This window comes from Manduca sexta, chromosome 24 (assembly GCF_014839805.1).
Source record: "Manduca sexta isolate Smith_Timp_Sample1 chromosome 24, JHU_Msex_v1.0, whole genome shotgun sequence".
Taxonomy (NCBI): domain Eukaryota; kingdom Metazoa; phylum Arthropoda; class Insecta; order Lepidoptera; family Sphingidae; genus Manduca; species Manduca sexta.
Window position 1 is genome coordinate 15,485,425 of NC_051138.1, and position 24,609 is coordinate 15,510,033.

Sequence of the window (24,609 nt, forward strand, 5' to 3'; positions counted from 1 at the left end):
ATAGCCTAGTTGGTGTGCAACGGCCTGCCGAGACGAATGCCCGCAGGTTCAAAATCCAAGAGCATACCTGATTTTTCTAAAATTATGTGTGTATTCTTTGTGAGTTAATGCTTGCTTTAACGGCGAAGGAAAAAATCGTAAGGAAACCTGCATACCCGAGAAATTTTCTATTAGGAATTTTCGAGGGTGTGTGAAGTCTACCAACCCGTACTAGGCCAGCGTGGTGGACTAAGGCCTAATTCCACTCAGTAGTAGAAGAGGCCCGTGCCCAGCAGTGGGGCAGTATATAATACAGGGCTGATATTATTATTATATTATTATAACTTTTTTTATTTTATTGTCTTGGATAAGTACCATTTGACGTGTCAGGATAGGGAATGCAGAAAGAAATAGGCAGGGAGTGGTCATTTACAGTTGTGGGTGATACTTACGGACATAAAGATTGTCCCCCGAGCAAACATCCCTGATTGGTTCCATAGATTTTTTGCACACGAATTATGGCGGGAATATGCAGAGTTACAAATATATTTCTTTAATTAAATAAGTTTAGGTGTTTTAGAAATTTTAAACTATCAAAACATTTCTTATTAATTGTCTATTTAATAGTGATGGTTTCAAATTAAAATTATGTGTACTTTCGGAGGAGATACGCAGAATTTTAGTGGTAATTTTATTGTGAAATTAATGATACAGTATCCACATTATAAACAATTTGAAACCAAAATTAAGATAACAGAATGTATAAATATATATGATGATCATTTTTTTCTGCATATATCCAAATTTTAATACAACGTCCTCTTTTCTGTCTGTCTGTAATCTGTATGTTATTGAATTTTTGAAAATCTACTGAATGTATTTTTAAGCTATTTGGTATGCAGATAGTTTTGGACCCTGGGAAGGCTATAAGCTACATTCTATCCCGTGAAAATATAGAGCGGGATTTTTATTCCGCAAAACTCCTTTACACGGGCGAAACAGCGAGCAAAAGCTAGTGTTTTATAAATTTCGAGAAAGCTTCTAAAATTACGGTTACCGCGCCGTTTCGCTGGAGGGGGCTTCAAACATGTGCAATAAAGCCGCAGATTGTACCTAATATATACCCTTCAGTTAGCTTGTGGCCTCATAATAAACAAATTAACTCAACAGTTACTCTATCAGCATTAGTTACATTATCCGACCAAATCAAGAAGTTATCAATTATAGTGCAGTAACATTTTTCTCAACAACTTGTGCAAATTGTCGCGTAACATTTCGTTATCTCTGGTACAGCGGACGACTTCAATCTGTGGACATAATGTTCAGAGTTCAAAAATAGTTCAAGCTATTTTAATCGTTATGATTAACTCCACAGGGTCTGTTTTAACTTATTCAGGGGTTTAGTTAAAGACCTTGTAGTATTGAGGAGTTAAATTTAGTGTCATTGTTAGTTCATTTTCTTTGCTTTCCAATGGACATGTGGTTTTAAAACTTTCTTTAACAGTTGACTTAGGTTTTTAAAATTTTCTAAAAATATTTTACAAATAAGAACATAGCACGTTGATCTCATTCCACTAGATCTTAAGTGGAGTATGGTTAAGATAAAGTGTCGACTGACGAAAGGTTATTCCTCACCAGTCGCCACAATTATGCCGGCATAAAATCGGATTGTACATAGGCTGATCCTGAACGCGATACACGTACCCGGGTTTAACAATTTGGATAGAACGCTATCCAGGCAGATACAAATACCTTATCAGCAGATATTTAGTGTTAACTATTTAATGTATCTAACCTTGAATTTATCATAAGTTAACTATAAAACTAGGTTTTATAAACAAACCTTCGATTTTAATCACTCTTAGTCATCTTAAATCTAGACAAGTTCATGTTTTGTAATTGACAAAGCTGCGCTGCGGACAAGTTTTTCTTGCAATGCCTGAGACTTTAATTATTCGAGACAGTACGACCTTCGACGCAGGATTTCACCCCTCCTTCTCATCCACATTCCTTAAAGTGCAACGTATCGATAATTTATTAGTCTTTGTGTGTTTTTATCGGCGGAGGTACTCATTTACCATCAGATTGCCTTCAAAACAAAATTAAATTAATAACCTTCTGTAGTGTACTGGCTGGTACGTTTTTCTTGAGATAATGCTTTGTTTTATAGAAATGTCAGTTTGTAAATAAATGTATTCGATAGAACAAACTCAGAATATTATTTCCACGTTTCTTGGAATTCGACACCTTCATTAAATTTTATTTTGTTAGTGCAGTTTACTTATTATAACTGTGGAATTTGAGGATATTTGATGTCATTATTTAACTGACAACTGCATTGTTCTAGACAGTTGTAATTATTTATTGTTTTCTATCTTTTTTGCGACTATTTAATAATGATACTAAATAGAGAAGAACAGAAGACACTCCTTTGAATAAAAAATAGGGTGAGACCGAAATATAACTTTTACTTGTTGAGATGTAGTGCATGTACATACATACATAACATACATAACATCACGCATTTTATCCCCGAAGGGGTATGCAGAGGCGCAACTAGGGCACCCACTTTTCGCCAAGTATGTTCCGTCCCATGATGTGATAGGGGGCGAGCCTATCGCCATATCGGGCACAAATTCCAGACTCCGGGCTGATACTGAGCAGAAAAACCCAAATATCACTTTGCCCGACCCGGGATTCGAACCCAGGACTTCAGAGCGCTATTGTACCGGACATGCAATACAACTACGCCACCGAGGCAGTCATGCATAGTGCATGTACTACCATAAATTATGCCTACGTACGAAGTCATATACGAAAACAAAAAAAAAAAATATTTTATGTATTTAATATTAAACACCTATATTCAGATGTGTAATTTTTTATTTTATTTTATTAAATTGGTACAACAACAGGTTTAAGTAAAATACATTACGATACAATAAAGCAAACATAAAATATTGTTATAAAATATATATTAGTCAAGTAATGCTTAAAACTGGTCCAAGAAACATCTAGTCTTTTCTCTAAAGAGTAGTCTTTATACCTCTAATGACGTCTTTAGTATAAGGAAAATTTTCCAAATCACCGTCTGGCGTTGGCACAGTTGACTGATGTTCATTTGTCATAAATACTATATAACCTAAAAAGTAGTCAGTCTAGTCTTTTCTCTAACGAGTAGTCCTTACACGTCTTATGACGTCTTTAGTACAAGGCACATGTTTAGAATCTCCGTCTGGCGTTTGCACCGGGGACTGATGTTCATTTGTCATATTAAAGTTTTAAATATTTTTGTTTTCTAGATAAGCAGGTCGTAAACTCGGAGATAGTGTATCACTTACATAATTTAGGTGTTTATTTAGTGGTGTGCTGTTGTGATAGCCGCTTGTGTTAATAGATTAGTAATAAATTTGTGGATATTAGGTAAGTTTCATTGTATTTTTATTACTTTGTACGTTATTTGGCATTTAATTTCACTAATAGAAACGTCATCAAAATGGATGGAGTGAAAATCTCTTTAAAATAATATAGATTAGTTATAAGCTGGAGCCAAGCTATTTCTATATATAATTCTTTTCATATTCCTGCATTACAAGATACAACATTCCTTATAATTCATGCGAGACTACAGCTTTGTTTTGTTATGATAATTTCCAAGGTCAGCTGTAGTCACTGTCATTGCTGCAGTGATGGATTTGTAACGATTGTTTCGCTAATCGATTATAATCGAATACATATAAGTTATAACAATCAAATAAACATATAATATATTTTATTGATGGATTTACTACTTATCATGTTGTTTAAAGCAAACGGTAGGTATGTTTATAAGTTTATTATTTATTATATAAGAGTATATAATTTACGTGCATATGCGTTACATTATCATGGCATTTGCGCAACTAGTGCAGTAGTTAGAACGGCCAAAATATTTTGATAAGCACACATAAAAGCCAGCTACTTTCAATTATTAAACGGCTTTTGAAAAAAGAAAGTTGTATTTTTACGGTTCAGTTGGTTTCTCCAAAATAAACTTAATCAATAAATAACATAGTTTATTAAAATATGCGGTTAATGCCTTTAGCGAATTATTATTTAAATCTGTTGCCGGAACAGTTACATTTGTCGGGTTCATTTATTTCGAACAATTTATTTATTGCACAAAATTAACAAACAATCTGGTACATAAAGTAATGGAAAAGTCCATACATAATTTCTCTGCGTTGGTTTATTTTCCTGTCGATCTTTAAACGAGCCCTTGTTAAGTTGGCAGTTATACTGCGAGCAAACATTCACAAAAAACTACCATAGGATCCCTTTGGCCATTACTGTCTTCAAAACCTTTTTACTTAGCTCTACCTTTCACCTGCCAAAGCCCGTTCAAGAATATAGTTTTGTGTAATTTTGCTACCAGTCAATGTGCAAGCATTTCGTTCCGGTTTGATGGACACTGTAACTAGATTATGCAGCTTACAAGATAATAACATCTGATACTTCAAGGTGAAGGCACTTAAGTCTTGCCAAGTATTGTTAGGTCATAGGTTTGGAAGCAGGGGCGGGCCGAGAGTTGGGGGGCACTGAGCAAAGTCTAGTTTAGTGTTCTGCCTAGTTAATCAAATCATTGACATCTATAAAAAAACGATTTTCATTAAAGTTGTAGGTATATGGTATAAGACAAACAAGTGTATAGTAAAATCTATTATGACAGACACAAACAAATTTAAGAAATTATTGCAAAAGAAATCAACAGCCTTGGTTATGTGTCAACTGCTTTAAATACTACACTTTTATAGTTTAAAATAAATAAAGTATAAAGTCTTTTTTTTTATATTTTTTAATATCTTTAATGGAGACTGGGGGGCTGCCCAAAAAGCCCTTATGTGGATCCGCGCCTGGCTGGAATGTGTTGATATTTATGTATACATGATTTAAATTAAAAACAAGTGTTTTTTACGTTTTTGGACTTTGAACCGGGATGTACATTGTTAAGAAGCACTATTCTTAATTTCTGCGCAGTTTTTGCTCGACATCTAAAATTGTTTTTGTAGATAATGACATATTAGCGGGCGGTCAGTAATGCAGGTATAGTAGATACAGCTCATGTCATATTAATTATAAACAAGGTCGCAAAACTGATTGTTGACTTGAATGCAAATCATGATGACTTCGTGCAGCAGAGTTGTTAAGTCATGGTGAGCGGGCGGTTTGCCGAGTATTGACCTCTGTTAAGGATGCACTAGATCTGTTTATTTACTGAGCTGCAAGATGCAATAAGCTAACTTGTTTTGCTAGGTTTGCTTTAATAATGCCACTAATATTATTGAATCTGTGCATCTGTTCCTAAAGTACGTTCTTAGATAGACAATTTAGTATGGAACATTTTGGTGGTTTAAAGTTTGTAATTAAAAAGTCTGCCACGAGGCTAAGAAAGCTGCAAAGATTTCTAAATGTTGGGAGAAAATAATAATTATAAATCACGATAAAATCCCAAAACTAATTTTATTTCGGTAGTTAATTATGTTTAAATTAATTCTTTCTTTGCATACTCCTGCTCGTTATGTGTGCTGCAACAATTTGTCGAAAATGAATTATTTTAAGGTATTACAAACTTCTTATTGTTATACTATACAGTTTTGCATATCATATAGTAACAGCGCCTTTACCCACCATAAAAAGGCTTGGGATTACAAGGGCCTTGCTTGGTGCTGGCCTTTGAATTCGGCAAGCTTTTTTACTTCCACCAGCTACCTCTCCCCTCCCTAGAGAAAATCCGTGTCTACGTCAATGCATATAGAAAACAATACCCTCTCATAAGAAATGTCTCTCAAGTGCGATTCATCTTACGATGCAATCCTAAAAGTAATTTATTTCTTGCCGTGATCAAATTATTTTCGAGATCGCGGCCATTTATCTTAAAGATCGACAAAGAACTCGCGTTAGCTATAAAACATTAAAATTGCATTACGAACGTGTCGTAGGTCCTTAAGTTGTATCTAACTGCGCGAGCGCATTGGCTCGGTAATAAAACGCGCTATGCGTTGACGCGGCCGGCATTCAAGACGCAATACCGCCATGTTCGACATACTGATAATCGTGTCGGGATTGTTACTCTTAATTTATTATTTATTCACGCGAAAATTCGGCTATTGGAAACGAAAAAATATACCTTATCCGAAGCCAGTTCCATTTTTCGGCAACTATGCTGACATGATTCTGGTGAAGAAGACATTTGGCGAAGTCGTTAAGGAGATATGTGATCAGTTTCCCGACGCGCCGGTGGTCGGCGCTTTCATGGGGACAGAACCCGTGCTCATCCCTAAGGACCCAGAGATCATCAAAGCTATTCTTGCGAAGGATTTCTACTATTTCAATGGAAGAGAAATTTCCGACCACGCTGATAAAGAAGAACTTATGTACAATCTATTTTCGACATCCGGTGATAATTGGAAAGTGTTACGACAGAATTTGACGCCTCTGTTCTCTTCGGCTAAGATGAAGCTGATGTTCAATATGATCGCGCGTTGCTCGCGCTCCTTCGAACAGCTTCTGGAGGAGGAGTCCAAGCTAGTGTCGGTGGAAACCAAGAATTTGATGGAGCGATTCACTATCCAGTGCATTGGAGCGTGCGTGTTCGGGGTAGAAACAGATACAATTAGCCACGACTCGGACAACCCTTTCAAACAAGCTGGCGATGACCTGTCGAAAACATCCAAGTGGTTGGCGTTTAAAAATTCAGTGCGAATTATGTGGCCATCATTATTTTACAGACTCGGATTTTCGCTTCTTACAAACGAGTTAGACGTATTCAAAAGCATCGTAATAGCTGTCTTCAAACAACGAGATTATAGACCGTCATCGAGACATGACTTTGTGGACTTAATTCTTACATGGAAGGAAAACAGTTACATCGAAGGCGATAAGTTACGGAGCGCGAGGAGTGTTGAAGGCGGTAAAACATCTATCAACGTTACTGACGATTTATTGATCTCGCAGTGCATGATATTCTTCAGCGCGGGCTTCGAAACATCAGCGGCCACGTTAAGTTTCACTTTGTACGAATTAGCAAAAAATGAGAGAGTTACGAAGAAAGTGTGCGAGGAAGTCGACGCGTATATAAAACGGCATGAGAATAAAATAAACTACGATTGTCTGTCAGAGCTGCACTACTTAGAAGCTTGCATTGAGGAGACGTTACGAAAGTATCCAGTTTTGGGAGCTACTACACGTGAAGTGATGGACAATTACACTTTCCAATCAGGTCTAAAAGTAGAGAAAGATCTTCGAGTTCACATTCCTATTTTGTACTTGCAACACAATCCGGACTTTTTCCCTGAACCACAGGAGTACAGGCCTGAGAGGTTTTATGGGGAAGAGAAGCGAAACATCATACCTTACACTTACATGCCATTTGGAGAAGGCCCCAGGATTTGCATAGGTAAGTGTTTACCTTCAACTATATATTTAATTTCAGTTTAGGAAGGCTTATAGACAAGTTTTACGATTATACAACATTATACAGATGTTTTTTTTTTATGAGTCTTTTTATCAAGTATAAACATGGAATTATATTATAATTATAAATTCAACAAATGTGCCTCTATGCATTATGCAAAGAATTGCTGTGTTAACAATCCTTTCATAGTTGTGCTAGTGCAGAATAAATCAATGTTTAGCTTTAAAGGCAAACTATTGAAGTTGTTCAAACTACGAAGCAAAAATGTTTTTTTCCTATCATTTCGACAGGTGTAATAACATTGCGCTAAGTCCACTTCCCGTTTTCGATGCCTAAATTATTATGTCATTATCCTTTATAAGCTAATAAAATTGCAATGTTTTAGTCATAAAAATTACGATATTTTGACTCAAACAAAACGCTAACTGCATGTAATTTTCACAAATATACGATGTATACCCCGCCAACTTGAATTAGACGAATGTACGAAGGGAGCGGACGGGGGTTTGTCAATTATTTACATTAGTCTGTGACGACTCGTCATTATTTCTTCATCTTACTTAGTACAATTTGGGTTAAAATATATCTTGTTAATACTGTCAGACAGTCTATGTAAGCCATACACAACCTTTTTTTAAAGGGGCCACAAAAACGTTTCGGTCTTGATGCGAGGGCCGCAAAAAATGTTTAGTTGTTAATAAAAAACATAATTCAAAATTGGAGATGTACTATTAATTATAATTGAAAAAAGAAAAGCACAATAAAGCCAGCTATACAATACATGATTTTGTGATGGGTGCGAAATTTAAAAACTTTGCCTGTAACTCAAGATGGGCCAATCACAAAGTTCCCGCGGGCCCCAGGTTGAGCATGGCTAGTCTATGTGATACAAATCGTTTTCTACAAGTCGACAGTTAGTGCAATAAACGACCCAAATTATGAGTACAGATAAACAGTGAATGAATATAAGTTTATGAATTTGAGTAAATTGCCGTTTATTACACGAAATATTGCTTGACTTATGTGAGAAATACCTCATACGAGTAATGATCCTCTCTTTTACAGGAATGAGATTTGCCAAAATGCAAATAATGGCGGGATTGGTGACTGTTTTGAAGTCATACACAGTGGAATTAGCTGACGGCATGGCGAAAGAACTAACCTACAGGCCAGAAGCGTTCGTGACCACATCAATGGACGGCATCAACCTTAAGTTTATAAAACGTGAAGGTTGGGAAGAGAGAATGTATGTTGAACAAATTGTTTAGAAAAAAAAAATGTTAAAAAGTATGGGAGCTCATAATTTTGAAATTCTTCGGATATAAGTATAGTTCACTTTTAACTTTTACAAGATGAAAGTGTGTCATCGTTCCTTATAGATTTAAATGTCGGTTAAAGTGATTTTGTTACTTTTTTTATTATATTATATAAAGCTGAAGTCTGTTTGTTTGAAAGCGCTAATCTCAGGAACTACTTTGTAGTTAATTGAAAAATACTTTTAGTGTTCGATCGCCTATTTATCGCGGAAGGCTTATAGGTTATATAACATCACGCTATGACCAATAGGAGTGGGATATCGACGAAAAATGTTGCAGATGGGGAAAATTTATTCCTTTCGAGTTTCTTTTGCGTGCACTGCGTAAACAGTTTAAGTTGCATAACAATAATGTATGACGGAATTGTTCCTCTTAGAAAGATATAAAAATATATTTTGAAACAAAGTCCCCCGTCGCAGCTGTTTGTCTGAACGCGATAAACTCAACAAAATACCCACCGAATTTCGATGAAATTTGGTATGGAATTTTATCACGGAATACTCTTTCACGCGGGCGATATCGCCATGAGCTAGTTTTTAGGATAGAAATTAAAGAATAAAGTTTATATTAAGTACATGTTATCATGTCAATTGACGTCAATTTGATTTTAATAGGCACTGTGATTTTTCGAAATTATACTCTATGTCCATAAATATATCATATTACGTAATTAGAATGTGATTCAAGGAGATTATTATATATTAAACTTATAATTTTTAAAACACAATATTTATTAAAGACTTACAAGATGCAGAATTATCTACGTAATAGACAATTATATTATCATTATTAAAAGGAGAATGCCCATTTTTGTATGAAAGTTGGGCTACGCTTGCGTCTGTATAAAACCTTCACTAAACTACAGGGAATAGTATAAATAATGTATCGTAAATCTTATATAAATTGAAAACAATTGGATATTCGACGGGAGTTCGGAGTAATCAGAATTTTTATAACTCGGTTATTTTGAGGTTAAGTATGGACTGCAATAATGTACGGTAGAAAGTACCTACGTGCCTAATTAAGTTCAATATTGCAGTACCTTCTTGATATTGCTATAAACAATTATTGGAGATTCTTTTCACTTCGCTTTAATCGGCCTTATAAGAAACTGATAAGTATTAACATATCTGATGAGACGAATCTCCAATAAAACTTCTAAGATAGTATGGCGGATTATTAGTTTTTCCACTGAGCATATACTACCCGACCCTTTGTGTAAGTACATATTTTTCTGACTTATGACTTATTCTATTACATGGATTAACTTAATCTTTATTTTCACCTACCAGTATCTCATTTCAATATGGCGTCAACACGTAGAATAGATTCAGCTTAGTTTTTATGACCGGGCGCATGCCTGACGCCAACCCTCTTTGGAGGATTCCGATCCCAGGCAAGTCATGTTAGAAACACCGAGATAAAATCTTGCTTGGCCTGGAAATCGAACAGGAACCCAGGAACTAACTTCACAGCCTGATTAGGCTAATAGTTACTTATCATAGGAAAAGAAAAACAAAACAAGAAATACGAAATCCGATGTATATTTTTATATAGATGTGTATTTTTGATAGATATGGCTTCCCAGAAAACGAACAAGAACTTGATGTAGCCGCCACACGCTTATAATACTGCTGAAGTAAGTGCATGACTTCTTGCAGTGCTGGTCGGGTCATGTCATGTCGTTGTTGTCTGTGAACCTCTCTATTAACTGATCTCCAGCAGGCAGCACAAACTCATTCCAGCCTTGAAACCTAAAATATAATGTAGAAGTTGAGTAAACATGTTCAGATTATTATTATTGTTAAACTGTTGTCTTTAGTTTTTGCAAGATTTTTCCCACATTGTGGGTAGGTTAATAATAATCTACATAACTTACAAACTAGATAGCTTGTCTAAGAAATATACTTATCGTTGCTGTAGCACCGCAATGGTGCAGTTAATACACCGCCGGGATATGCCGTCTCAATTAACAGTCCTGGGTCTAGGCTCTAGACGACATTGTGTTGCTAACTAAAAGCCTTCCGTCTCAAAGTTCGGAACACGCACTATACACCTTGTTTCTTAACTGTGAATTTCTCGACTCAATATTAAAATACATAACAATAACACTCCGATCTTGAGTAAAATATTTTAATAATGAAATATTTTCATTCAGACAAATCTAAAGTGTCAAAATGTCATTAATTTCAGTTGCCAGTGTAATAAAAATCAGTACCCATATATTAATTTAATTAAAAATAAAGTCCAAACATGTTTTAGCTGACTTTAGTATTTCTGTCAATGCAAGTACAAGTCGCCGTATGTTTGTTTTTAGAAGGATTAATATTTTATCTTTTTTACCAGCTATTTGGAGTTTGGTCATAATTATTAAGTAAAATATATTTTTTTATAACAATATTTTTGTTTAATGAATAATATATTTAATTCTTATATTATAGATTCAAGTACAATCACATTTATTGTGCATATTAACTTTTTTATTCCATTTAAAAGGGGAATTTGTTATAAATTGGTATCCATTCGCTATATTGGCAGTAAATTATCCGGTGTTTCATTTGAAACAATTAAACAACTTTTTTTTTCATATCTTTTAAACCCCCATTCGCTTATGACTGAAATAAATACAAATGAAGTAACAATTAAAATTATGATTTTACATGGTTATTTGGTTAAGACGCATGACTGACGCAAAGATAGCCTGGTTTTGGGCATTGTCCTTTTACTATGGTTCTGTAATATACGATTATTTTATACAATATTCCAAGTATATTGTACTGTTTATGATTTAACAATAAATACTTTTGACATAATAGCGAAATTTCGTTTTATTACCTAAACTATTACAATATTGTGTGCGGTGTTATAAGTGAAGGAACAGAGTGCACATGCGTATTGCGCACACACTTGTGCACTATAATATCTCCTGCGTACCTGGCTGATCGCCGTCCAGATTGGCTGCCGTGGCCTAAATTCGGCTAGGAAGGAATCAATCACGTGTTATAGACCTTATTTTGTTCGGTAGCATGCACTTGCGCACCCTGCGACTTTTGACATTCGGGACAGAGAGTCGAATGTCGGGGTAGTCACTACGATAAGTAGATTTGTACCGGCCAGTCTGGCAGAAATCCTTAAACGGATTTCCCCGTGTTAAAAAAGACCTTATGTTGTAGTTAAGAATGGCGTCAATCAAGCCAGTGACGAAAAAGATAATCAACTCCCCGGAGACGTGTGTTGACGATAATCTCCGAGGGGTCGTTGCGACATACCCCCAATTGCAGCTGCATCCGAAGCACAGGGTTATCACCGTACGGAGACTGGTAAGTTGTGTATACCCAACAGTTTATAATAAACGAGCAAGGTTACTTGACTAACAAATTGTTGTTGCCTATAGAATTATCCTCATTGTTAGAGTAATCGCTTGAATGACCTTGTGGTATCTATCTATCTATTTATCTATATAGTAATTGAGCTGGTAATTGTGGACTTCAAGTTCAATTGGAATCGTCACAAGGAGGAAAATATTTTGCGCGAGTTTTCCGATTCCAAAAAATACATCTGACCATAAGTAATAGAATTTATGTCCGATATAGGGATAATTTCGTCCCATCAATTACATCATGAGAAATTATGGTAAAACCTTAATTTAAAGACGTTAAAAATACTGATATTTTAGTATACTAGTCCCAGGTACAGATCTATTCATGCATTGTTACTTTTGGTGATTGCCATATAATGGTCTGCAAATTACATTTATGATAAAAAATATCGTGTTGGGAATAATTGGATACCGAAATAACTTTGAAGTGATGTAAAAAATGACTGCATGTATGATGTTATAAGTTTATTAATTTGTGGAAGGAGATCGTTGATGACCTTTGTGATGATTGCAGGAGGACAGTGGAAGAGTTGCAGTGCTCGGTGGAGGTGGATCTGGTCATGAGCCTTTTGCGTCAGGTAATCCAATTAGTTTTAGTTGGTATTCGGTCTGGGGAGGGGTTGGTCCAGCTGCAAACCCAGATGTTTTTATGTGTACGCGTAGTTGTATGTATGTCGAATTATTGAGACTATCTATATCATATTCCTTATTTCCTTCTCTCCTTGAACCAGAAACTGGGAAACCAGAGCTAGCGTGCCGGCTTTGGGACATAATGTATAATTAGTTTGTAACTGTTGTTTTATTTAGTTTCTGGTGGTTGCAGGTTTCGTGGGTTCTGGAATGCTGGACGGTGCTGTGGCGGGTGGGGTGTTTGCATCGCCTCCAACAGGCCACGTCCTTTATGCTATAGCACAGTTATTTAAATACAATTCAGGTAAGACATTTTCAAATTATGAATTCGGAATCGGTACCTAAACAAGGTACCGAGACTGCACCAGTAGAGAAATCTTACGATTTTTGTTAGTGTTAATGTAATCTAAAATTAATTTATAAAAATATTTTCCTTCAACTAGCCGTTGGCGTATTTCTACCATATTAAAAATGACAGAGATTATACTCGTATTGAAGAATTAGGGTTGTCAGTCTAGCGTACTTAAGGCAATTATGTTATTATAGCTTGTTTATGTTAAAGGTGGAGTCCTTGTCATTATTGGTAACTACACCGGCGACAGACTTAATTTCGGCAAAGCTATAGAAAAGGCAAAGATAGCTGGGATGAAGGTAAAGTTGTTTTAACATTTTATGGTTTATGAGTTGTTCCTTCGACTACTTTTTGTATAACTTATTGATAAATTCGCATCTAAAATAAGTTTTATGCAGGTGGAAGGCCTGATCGTGGGAGAAGACGTAGCTTCAAGCAAGAATAAAACTGGAGGACGCAGTATGGTTGGAGAAGTACTGTTTTATAAGGTATGTTTGTGACTTCATTATGGTAAATAATTAGTATATTTGGTGTTAAAAAAATAGATAATAATAAAAAAAACTGAGCAGTCGATGCACTAATACTGTTTTTTATTTGTAAAGTCGGTCTGTGTGTCACGGAATTACAAAACTGACGTTGGATTCGTTCGATTCTCACGCTGAGACAAATATTCGTGTAAATCGGAAAGTTAATTTTGAATGTAGCTACTTATCATTATTATTTTTTTTATTTTCCTTGATATATGTTTTTCTTCGCAGCTATGTGGTGCAATGTCTGCCAAAGGCTACGACTTGCCCGCTATCCGCTCGATGGCAGCCGAAGCGGAGAAGCACATGGCTACTTTAGGAGTTTGTTTAAGCGCTTGCTCATTGCCAGGTACCATCAAAATAATTTCTAAGTCAATACGCTTACGTGGCAATGAATCGAAAGAGGAAGTATGACAAAAGTGACCTCTGTAAAGTGCTTTTATGCTCTCTTTACAAATTGCAAGTATTTCAATGTCACTGAAGTTAGTGTTGTTTCAGGACAGCCACCACTGTTCGAGATAGCTGCTGACGAGATAGAGTTGGGCGCTGGGGTCCATGGGGAAGCTGGCATTGCGAAGGTCAAGATAGGAACTGCTAAGGAAGTCGTCAAGATGATACTTGATCAAGTAAGCATTTTCATTTTCAAAAGGAATGCTATACCTAAGCTGAAATTGAAAAACTAATTATTATTAATTAAAAGGTCATTTAAATGTAACAATGGGTCTGTTGCACCAATAGGCATTGAACTGAAGTCTATATTCCGCAAGACTTATATACCTAATTATTGTACATTTTCTGGTGATCCTTTAGGTAGTAGGCCATTTGAAGCTGGTCTCCGGCGACAGGGTGGTTGTCACCATTGACAATTTAGGAGGAACCTCTTTCCTTGAGATGAACATCATCAGCGCCGAAACAAAAGACTATTTAGGTAAGAGTATATTATTTTACTTTTAAATGCATTTGTATTTTAAGTATAGTAAAAGAGAACTTGCTATAGTTATTGAAAAAAATTAATAATAATATATTTTCTCAACACACAACTAAATTTAGATTTAAGGGAAAAATCAAAATAATAATGCAAGTTTAATTCAAAATACCCAATAGTAGAATGGTACGTAAACCACAACGTTTTTTTCAATTGCAGAAGCCAAACAAATCATTGTAGAACGACTATACTCTGGACACCTTAAAACGTCTCTGGAGATGCACGGCTTCCAAATCTGCCTGTTACATCTGAACAAGGCCAACGGGGACTTGTGGCTAGAGCTCCTGGATGCTCCCACAGCTGCAGCGGGCTGGACTGGTGGGGAGGCGTCCGTCAGGTCAGAGGGAGAGCATGTCGATGATGACAGCTTGCTGCAAAGTCATGTTCAAAAGGTAAGTGATGCTGGATTTATCATTGAAGGGTGAATTGTGGGTGTTTTATTTATATAGCTATTTTTCTGATCTTCATTTTCAAATTCTGAATGGATTCTGGTGTGACAGGTAGGCTAATATAAGTCGGAATGAATGGACAGTTTCGGTTTAATGCCCTAGCAAATAACCAAGTTATTCTCTTCTATAAGTGAACATAACGCAGGAACTAGATAAGTACTAGTGTTAAAGCAATTTAATTCGTTATTTATACAATAGATAATATAACTTCTTATGTATTTATATTTTTTTAAATCTGAAATTCTAACGAAGGTGTTCGGAAGAATGGCTTGACTGTATCAATGATGAGATCGCGCAAATACTTTAAAACTAGCGAATTCATCTTCAGTTATTTAAAGTATTGCATATAATAAATGTGTCCAATTTTAGTCAGCGTTAGGACCGTCTTTATCAACCAAAGAGCAACATCTCCTTCGGGGCAGCTTGATAGCAATTGCCGAGGCGTTCATAAAGAACGAAGCCCTGCTCAACAGACTCGACTCGGGCTGCGGAGATGGCGACTGCGGCATCACTCTTAAAAGGTTTGGACAAGGTACTGTGAAAAATGATCTCGACATTATTTTGAATGAAGGTCAATTCAAGTTTAAAGTTTGTTGGAGAGCAAATAATATTTATACCATACTCGATAGCGGTCAAAATAATGAATATAAAATTGATAAATAAAATCATTTTTAAAGCCAACATAATATTCATAGAGGTTATTAACTTATAAATTTACTTTCTTTTCTTGATTTTCTATACACTTGGTTTCAGCAATTCTCTCTTACTTAAAAGACTGTTCGCTGGAGTACCTATCAAATGTTCTCTGGGACCTCTCGGAGATTGCCGAGACTGACATGGGGGGGACTTCTGGAGGGATTTACAGCTTGGGTCTCTCCGCTGCGTCACAGGCGATAGCAAGGTATGAAATATGGAAATAAACTGTCTTCTGTTAAAATCAATAGCTTGTCCTCTATTTAGACTTCTATTTTCGTAAAATCATTCCCAAAACATTGTTTCTTCGTATTTAGTCAGTAGTAGGTCAGTTTTATATATGTCTAAAATTTTTAATATGTAAGATATTTATGTCACGTGTTTTATGTATTTTAGTGCTAAACTCAATAATGTTGAGGCATGGCTAAGCGCATGGAAGCATGGTATGCAAGCTATCACTAAATATGGAGGCGCCGAGCCTGGGGATAGGACCATGGTAAGCATACTAGCAGTATCTGTTCTTCGGACTTAGGGATATTGTCCTGTCTGATTAGTGAAATGCCTATTAGGGTGGACATTTAGTTATACGAGATACATTTTATTAATAACTAACTGATTACTGATATGCCTACTCAGTGTGGAAATTTTGTTATAATAGAAACATTTTTTGAATAAACGGCTTTAACTAGTATCTACTTTTTAATAAATCAAAGGCTTTACGTCTTTTTAATGTTCTAAACATGTTTCTAAAAAGGCAGTCTTACTTTCAAGTTAATTAAAATATTATTTTTCAGTTAGACACTTTACATGCCGCGGCTGTAGCGTTCGAACATAATTTGAAAGAAGACTTAAAACTTCTTCTTAAGAAGACGGCGGAGGCAGCGGAAGAAGGCGCTAAAGCCACGGTTGACATGATTGCAAGGTGAGTGAGAAATGTTCAATGCACTCTTAACATATAAGGCTTGGGTTAAATCTTCAGCTGGATTTAAAAAAAAATGTACTTGAAAGAATTTTATTAGCGCGGTGAAATTATTTTTGACTTAAACAAATAGGATTCAGCCCCGAAAAACAACCAACAAAATTGTAAGAATTTGTACGTTTTAAAAGTGAATCTAACTACCATGGTTTTTTGATCCTTCGAACTGTATCTGCAGGGCTGGCCGTGCCTCGTACGTGAGCAGCGAGCACATGGTGGAAGAGGACGCTGGAGCGAGAGCCGCCGCGCTGGCACTCCGGGCTGTGTGCCACTTTCTGATCGATAATATAGCCGTTTAATATATAAAGTTGTTGTTTTATTTCGTAACACTTATTGGAAATGAAACGGTTATAATTTGGTGACAACCCTATGAACCGTGGAAGGCAGATGGAATAGCCATCTATCTTCTAGACCGTCTATTCCTGTTGACCCCCACTGGTGGACAATGATACACGTTGCATTATCTGAATTTGCCAATAAAAGTGGCTGATAAATGAATCTGTCAGGTGTCAGATCTTTTTCTATGAACAAAACTTTAACTTTATTACCCTGCCTTGTAACCCTGGATATTATACATTAGGCGACAGTAACAGTCTTGGTATTTATATCCTTTACTGGCAGGGAAACCAACTCGTTTTTCTCAAGATACCAATTTGTTGCACTGTCTTCCAGTGGAGTAAGATGAAATTCATTGTCCGGGGACGATGGAATTTTAATTTCCATTGTTGATTATTTAAAATAAACGACAGCATATTATATTCTTAATTGGTTATTTATGATAAGACTAGCCATGATTCTTATGTTATTATGGCTTTACTTAATTTCTTCCTTATTATTAAAATAATATCCAACTAAAATAAAATAGTGTTTGGGGATTTAAACATCAGATATTATAAATAAAACACAACAAACAATAAAATTGTTCTCTATTGATCACAGTGGAGATGCTCTAAAACTATTGACATCGCGTCATAACGGCATTTTCATTACTTTGCATTTTACAACTGTTTCGCTTCTACACAAAGATCAGGAACGTACAATGCATTTTAGGGGCTTGCATTTTCAATTTCCATCTAAAAGACAAAACATTCTTGTGATGAGTTCTTTTTTCTTCTTTTATATTATGGCTGCCACCGCTTACTTATCTGTGATTTTGCCAATGTCGAGTAATAGCAAATACAAAACAAAAGGGGACTTATAAAATCAGATTCGGCATGTGGATTGTCTGGGATTTTTAATTTCTTGCGATATTTTTTTTTTATATTTACTATTGACAACTATATGACAAACAATAAACTATACTAGTCCTAATTTGTTAAAAATATAAACCCAAGTTCATACATTTTTATTTATAACAAATACAAAGCCCACAATATGATGTAAGTTATAAAAATATGACTGCGCCGTAAAATGCCGTTGTCGGGTCCCTAAGGTAATGTGTTATTCTAATTGTTTGCGAAATACTCGTCTCCGGTATATCGTATACCCATATAGTATTTTTTTTGGTATTTTGAAGTTTATTCATTGATATTAAACATATAGTCTAGATATTAGTGTAGCGGGGCTTTTTGACACGAAATATGCAGCAAGCTTTTATTAATCAAAAAAGGGACATACAGTTAATAGATTTTTATACAAGTCAAAAGAATCTCACTTTGGATTTTTATATTTTGCGAAATTTAAAGGGCCAGGGTTTTACCATTTCAGGGCCCCTACAGATATGGGGACCTGCCCCTATAATAAAGGTGTATCGTTGGTTGTAAACGTAGCTAGAAAAATACCTTAAGAAAGGTACATTAAATTATTTCACTTCTTTGGTCCTTTCTCTCTTCATTCTCTGGGAATTATATTTGCAACTTTATTTGTGTCCATTTTTAGACCAAAAGGATTAGAGCTCGACGAGAAAATAAAAAAAACCGCGCCACGTTGTGTTAAAGTATGGAAATAAATTCTTATACTGACATTAAAACTCAAAAAGGAATAGTGGCTCTTACAGGAGGTATTTTATTTTTCTGGTCAAGCTATAGTGCATCATTTGAAGCAATGCCCTATGGTACTTACGGCTTCGAAGTGTGACCAAACACACAATTTTCTCAAGATAATGCTGCAGTTTTTGCGCCTGACTCATTTATTGATCGTTAATGCCATCCTAGACATTTCCGCTTATTCGTATTTATCTGATTTTTACTTTGACTCTAAATTTGGTCGCACAAGGCTCATTTTGATTGGCATTAGAGCCCGTATTCGGGGTGCAGGAGGTTTTCTGTTTACTTATCCCACAGGGACAGTATACGGAAACCATTAACTTTATTGTAGGGGGTCGACAGTTAATAACCATCGAAAATGTGCCTTTACAAAGAAAAATCAAATATTAATTCAACAATATTTCAAAGTACATACATTTGAAAACTTTAGACGTTGATGGTAAAATCGTCTTTACATGTAATGCAAATTAAAACCATGTTTACAAGATATCGAAAATAGGATAGTTTTGCCTAAAATTGAAATATGACAACGGAACTCGGAACGTAGAAAGACAATAGTCATGTTTAAAAAATAAAAGCACAGACGAAATAAAAAAAATACATTGTCTATGGGTCTTAACATTGGGTCGAATTTAAACAATAATCTGTCATTTTAGAACACATTAAAGTTTATTTTCCATTACCAATAATTAGCTAGTTGTAAATAGTATCATCAGAGTTTGATATAGACTCTATTTCTAGTTCAGTATTTATCACTTTTACTAATTTATTTATTGAGGGGGAAAGTAAAATCTTTTCCATTATGTAACTTCCAGGCGTTGAGAAATGGAAACATAAATATGTGTGCAAGCTGCAATTTAATGTACGTTGTTTTTAACTTTTAAAATTGTGACGTCATATGAAAGTACTTGCACAATAAAAACGCGGCTTAAGCATCATATTTATGATACAACAAACGATTAAAAACATAATGTTCTCTAACGTGCTCTATAAATAGCAAACAAGCTAGTCATTTTACTTTCAAAAGTAGAGGCCCAACAGTGGGGCAGTAATGTGTTCTTTTACAAAAATATGTGTCTATTTCTTATCCAAATTTGCATAGTATTGGTATTATTATCTAGTACTTATTAGTTATAAAGAATATACGCCTATTGAAATTGATATAGCAATGTTGTTTTTTTCACTTTTTAATCGAGTTTTTGTTGCTATTTTATTCCAAAAGTATTTTTTTTAAATTTATTTTAAAAAAAATACTTTTGGAATAAAATAGAAAATTTGAGGTGTTATAAATTGAACGTGTGTATCCGTGTGTGTAGTGTCGTAGCTTCCAAATAGATGAATTGATGTCAGTTAAGTTTATTTAGAGTTATTATATATTTACGGAGGAACATACTAAACACCTTATATAAGCTCATGCCTGTGTCCACTAAGGTACACAGAGACGCAACCAGTGCATCTCCTATAGTTTCTTTATACCTTGCTTTTCTTGTAGTAGTCAACAACCATGAGTTCCTTGTTGTCAATACAGTGTTCAAAATATCTATATGAGGAAATCTATAGTATCCTGGTGATCTAGAATCGAACCTAAATCCTTTATACTAGAAGTCCCACTCGGTGGTCTTCTCTATGTCCATCTCCGACATTTGTTCTTGCAGTAAGAGAGCTGACATGTCATCTGGAATGAAATAAATTGTATTACAATCAAGCTTTGTAAATATCTTTTTTATATGACGAAACGAGAAAACTGCTCTCCTAATTGTAAGCAATACAGCCCATTAACACTAGCAAAACTTATAATTACACAACACTTAGTGGCGTTGCACTGCGGTCGTCACCCGAACAAATTATATATCTCATATCCCAGTGTTTACGCTAATTATTATGTCTTTTAAACCAAATAACAGTAGTGATTTATTTTGATTGAGGCAAAGACATTGTGATATTACCCAGATGGACTGTCATATATGAAAGACTAACTACCAATATTTTATAATTTTTTTTCAATGGCTATTATAAAGGAGGAAGCCATTAGGGCAGGGAACTATTATGTTAAGTTTTTTAGTTTTGATTGTTATAAATGAAACATTGTAGGTAATTTAAATTTAATTAAATTGTCTTTAGTTTATATAAGCGGCTTTATCTAAGTAATAATTCAATATTCTTACGTACTTATTGCAAATGCAACTATGTCCGCGCACATGATGAAAAAACAAAAAAAAAATGACTATTTACCTAGATCAGGTTTGATGGGCTTCACTCGTCCAATCAGTCCGGGCAGGTAGTCCGTCTTCCTGATCTGCTTGAAGAATGCATGGTTCAGAAGCTGTGTCGCTGACGGCCGCTTCTCTGGGTCTCTGAAATTAATATCAAAAAAATATTATGTTATATGTCCACACTATTGGGATGGAACTTGCTGAGCTATTATTTTATGCAATAGAATGAGACAAACACATTGTTCGTGTGATCATGATCGGCAAACAAGCGTAGTAAGTGTTTAGTCCAACACGTGATTAAGAAGGTAGTAGATACAAGAAAATACTGTTAACGCACGCGCCCGTATTTTTGAACGTAATGTGAAAGCCCGTTACATATTGATTCTTATTCTTTTTCTATTATTTTTGGGTAAACAGGTTAATCTAATCTGGGAAAGATAAATGCCCTTCAAGTTTAGATAGCATGACTTAGGTAATGGCTAGCAGTATATGGGTATAGAACTCTAAATGTTGTCACCTCTGCAGCGCCATCTCGCTGAGATGATGGAAGTTATCCGAGAGCTTCCGGTTTGCGTACACCTGGCGCAGGCGCGATACCGCGTCCGCGCTGTCACCCACACCACTATCCGTGTTGTACAGACCTGCAACATCAAGGTTTGTATTAGTTCATGTTAGCATTTAGTTAAGATGATAAAAATGTTTGTACATATTAGTTTCTACATTTTATCATTCATTTTAAGTTGCAGTGTCTATGCTGGATACACACACACACACACACACACACACACACTACGCCTTTTATCTCCACAGGGGTGGTCAGGGATCATCAAAAACACACACTTTTCACTGTGGTTCTTAATATGATAGGGATCAATCCTATTGACTGTGTTTTATATTAGTTGTAACAGGTGCACTGACTCTTGGTGTCGTCGTCTTGCAGACAGGGCTCGGGGAAGGTGGTGCAGTCGAGCAGCTGCGGGCGGCGGCCGCGGACCTTCTCCGTGAACATCAGCGTGCGCTCCACCCCGCCGAACGGCGCACAGCCGTTACCCAGCTCGCAACACACCACGCCCACCGAGTAGATGTCCGAGCGGGAGTCGTAGCCCTTCAGGTTCTAAACACAATAATAAGTTACACAGTATACACTGCATTACAAATTATAACAATTTATATACCAAGGATCTTATTCATAAAATGAGACTTGGAAACAAAGGCTTGTACCATTGAAAAAATAGTGAGCATTCTAGAACTTTAAATAAAATATATGCTATTGCAAATATTGACAAAGGAGTTATTAGGCTTTTTAAAATGACATCAACTGATACACAACAAAGCTGCTTTGTCATATCTTAACAACAGAACCAGCACATTCATGTTCGTTTTAACCATAGATAAAATTATCCACAATATGCAGCTTAAAACTCTTTATGTTAAACATACCTGCTCCAGCACCTCAGGGCTCAACCACATGAGGTTGGAGTTGTCATAGTCTGGGGGAGGAAGGTGGTGCAGTCGACGCGCTCTCTGCCCGCGCACCACCAGGCACGCGGCACTGCGAAGCCCTGACAGGCGACAGACACCGTTTGGACCCACCAAGATATGGCTTGCTCTAACGCTCCTGAGGTTTAGAAGAGGGTCTATTTTGAAATTACGATTGAAAATAGAAATTAAAATTATAGCTACTGATTGTCAGTCTTTTAATTATAATTTTCTAAGAACAAGTAATTTATTAAAAATGCCTGTAACATAAATTACAAAAAGAAAAGTCGGCAGGAATTGGGTTACATGGATCCTTTAGCATTGCTTCACAACCATGTCTCCTGATATCTTTCTTAACAATAATTAAATAATACTAACCTGTGTATAAACAACTGTTTGTGCAAATATTGTAATGCTTGTAAAACATCTCTCAAAATTAATGCACACGCTAACTCTGGAAGACCTTCTGGAAAGTATTGGTCCAAGATATCACGGCATGAACCAAATGTCATGAGGGGTGACACAACATACAGTTCTCTTCCGTGTACAAAAGACGCCAGGTACGGCAGGATGTTGGGGTGCAACAACTCTTTTCTGGTCAAGATGTCTTGCTGAAACAATAATGTCAATAATTTACTATTGTTTTAATAGTCGACCCAACAGATGATATCCTGTCAACTATGAATTTGCAGTGCGCATTCTGTCAATTGCTGATATTAACTTTTCTTAAGTTTTCTAACATTCCGCTCAACTTCCTTAATTTTTTCTTTCATAAGATCCTTCTTCTGACAATAACAAACACAACAAAAAAAATTGTAACTCGGTCCAGCCGTTCACGCCTGATGGTGTGACCAAGGGAATAGAGATTCATTTTTATATATATATATATAGATGTGAAGTTTGTGTGTGCTGCTGTAGGCAATGTGTCGATGTGTAGGCTATGTCAATAGAAAATATTAGAAATATTGTAAGATGTTCCATAATATTCTGTGACTGTGAACATGTTGATTATTGGAAATAAACCCAAACACATAATTTATATTACTTTAGCATTTTTTCGTCAATCATAATTTATACATCATCATCAGCCCGTTGCAGTCCTCTGCTGAACATTGGCCTCTTGCAAGGTACACCATGGAGCCTGATTTGCTGCATTATGCATCCAGTCACTGACAGCCCTCTTGTGTAATTGTCAGAGGGGGTCATTTAATTATCATTTATTTACAATCAATTAAGTATTTTGACGATTATTGTACTTAATATTAACTAGTTGGAGACCCTCATTACACATAATGCATTATTGATAAATCAATTAGGCAACATTAGAAGTCTATTGCCCAACTACCACAATACTACAGAAGAACTAAGCCTAAATACTAGAACCTTACACGAATTGATTAAATGTCCCATATCTCATGTTATGTTAAAGAAATCTCACCTGAATCAAACTAGCATTTTCCTTATCTTTGTCAACAAAATATCTCTTGATCGCCACATTGATGTTTGTCGGCTTGTACAAGGCGGAGTACACAACCGCCTCGCCCCCACAACACTCCGTTATAATCGATGTGAGCTGGTAATCATGTATGTCTGGGCTAAACATTTCAAGGGTACGAAAATTCTAAAGCACAAGCCCGAATAACAAAAAATACAAATGCTAAAACAGTAACGTTAAACAACACTATATCTAATACATTATTTGTTATATAAATATAATTGTACTATTATTTTGTTATTTGATAAATATAAAGGATCTTGCTAAATGCTAAACCTAGGTTGTTTTTAATTAGTTATTTTGACAATAATAACTTTGACAGTTAAAGGCGCGTTCGGAATTAGGTTCATTCAAGAAAGCAGCTGTATGTTATCAACAATTTCATTTTATTTGTTAAATATTAAACGAACGATATTATTAATTACAGATTTATAAATTTCAATGTAAAATGTATAAACTTATCACAATAATCTTTGGATTGCTATTTGGCGGCAATAAAATAAAAAAAAATACTATTTAATATTATTGACTATACATCGATATCAAGGTTTGGAATGTCACAATGTTATTTTTTTGTACTTTTTAAATAATTATACTTGTAAGTTTTACATTTATAATTGCTACAGAGGGTAGAGATTAGAGACAAGGTTTTTTTCGCGGAAAATAAACACGTTATCGTAACTGTCACTTGCAGGGTG

At 35.5% G+C, this 24,609-nt stretch overlaps 3 protein-coding genes across 3 annotated transcripts; 2 read left to right on the plus strand and 1 right to left on the minus strand.

Annotated features, from left to right (window-relative positions):
- The first annotated feature begins 3,157 nt into the window (after positions 1–3,157).
- LOC115444701 (triokinase/FMN cyclase) lies at positions 3,158–17,046 on the plus strand. The gene is made up of 15 exons (XM_030170581.2): positions 3,158–3,402; positions 11,922–12,068; positions 12,642–12,705; positions 12,951–13,061; positions 13,320–13,408; positions 13,508–13,597; positions 13,868–13,985; positions 14,135–14,262; positions 14,447–14,564; positions 14,781–15,013; positions 15,440–15,602; positions 15,824–15,971; positions 16,160–16,259; positions 16,558–16,685; positions 16,918–17,046. Exons 2-15 carry the CDS (start codon positions 11,928–11,930, stop codon positions 17,036–17,038), a joined length of 1,752 nt encoding a protein of 583 aa, XP_030026441.1. The 5' UTR covers positions 3,158–3,402; positions 11,922–11,927; the 3' UTR covers positions 17,039–17,046.
- On the plus strand, positions 4,161–8,870 carry LOC115444702 (cytochrome P450 6B5). The gene is made up of 2 exons (XM_030170582.2): positions 4,161–7,414; positions 8,498–8,870. Exons 1-2 carry the CDS (start codon positions 6,052–6,054, stop codon positions 8,698–8,700), a joined length of 1,566 nt encoding a protein of 521 aa, XP_030026442.1. The 5' UTR covers positions 4,161–6,051; the 3' UTR covers positions 8,701–8,870.
- Positions 17,047–17,648: 602 nt separating the features above from the next.
- Positions 17,649–24,222, minus strand: LOC115444714 (STE20-related kinase adapter protein alpha). The gene is made up of 7 exons (XM_030170596.2): positions 23,855–24,222; positions 22,795–23,027; positions 22,378–22,555; positions 21,856–22,051; positions 21,455–21,578; positions 20,957–21,078; positions 17,649–20,399 (listed from the first exon to the last, which is right to left on the minus strand). The coding sequence occupies exons 1-7, from the start codon at positions 24,017–24,019 to the stop codon at positions 20,323–20,325; spliced, it is 1,095 nt and encodes a 364-aa protein (XP_030026456.1). The 5' UTR covers positions 24,020–24,222; the 3' UTR covers positions 17,649–20,322.
- Positions 24,223–24,609: the final 387 nt, after the last annotated feature.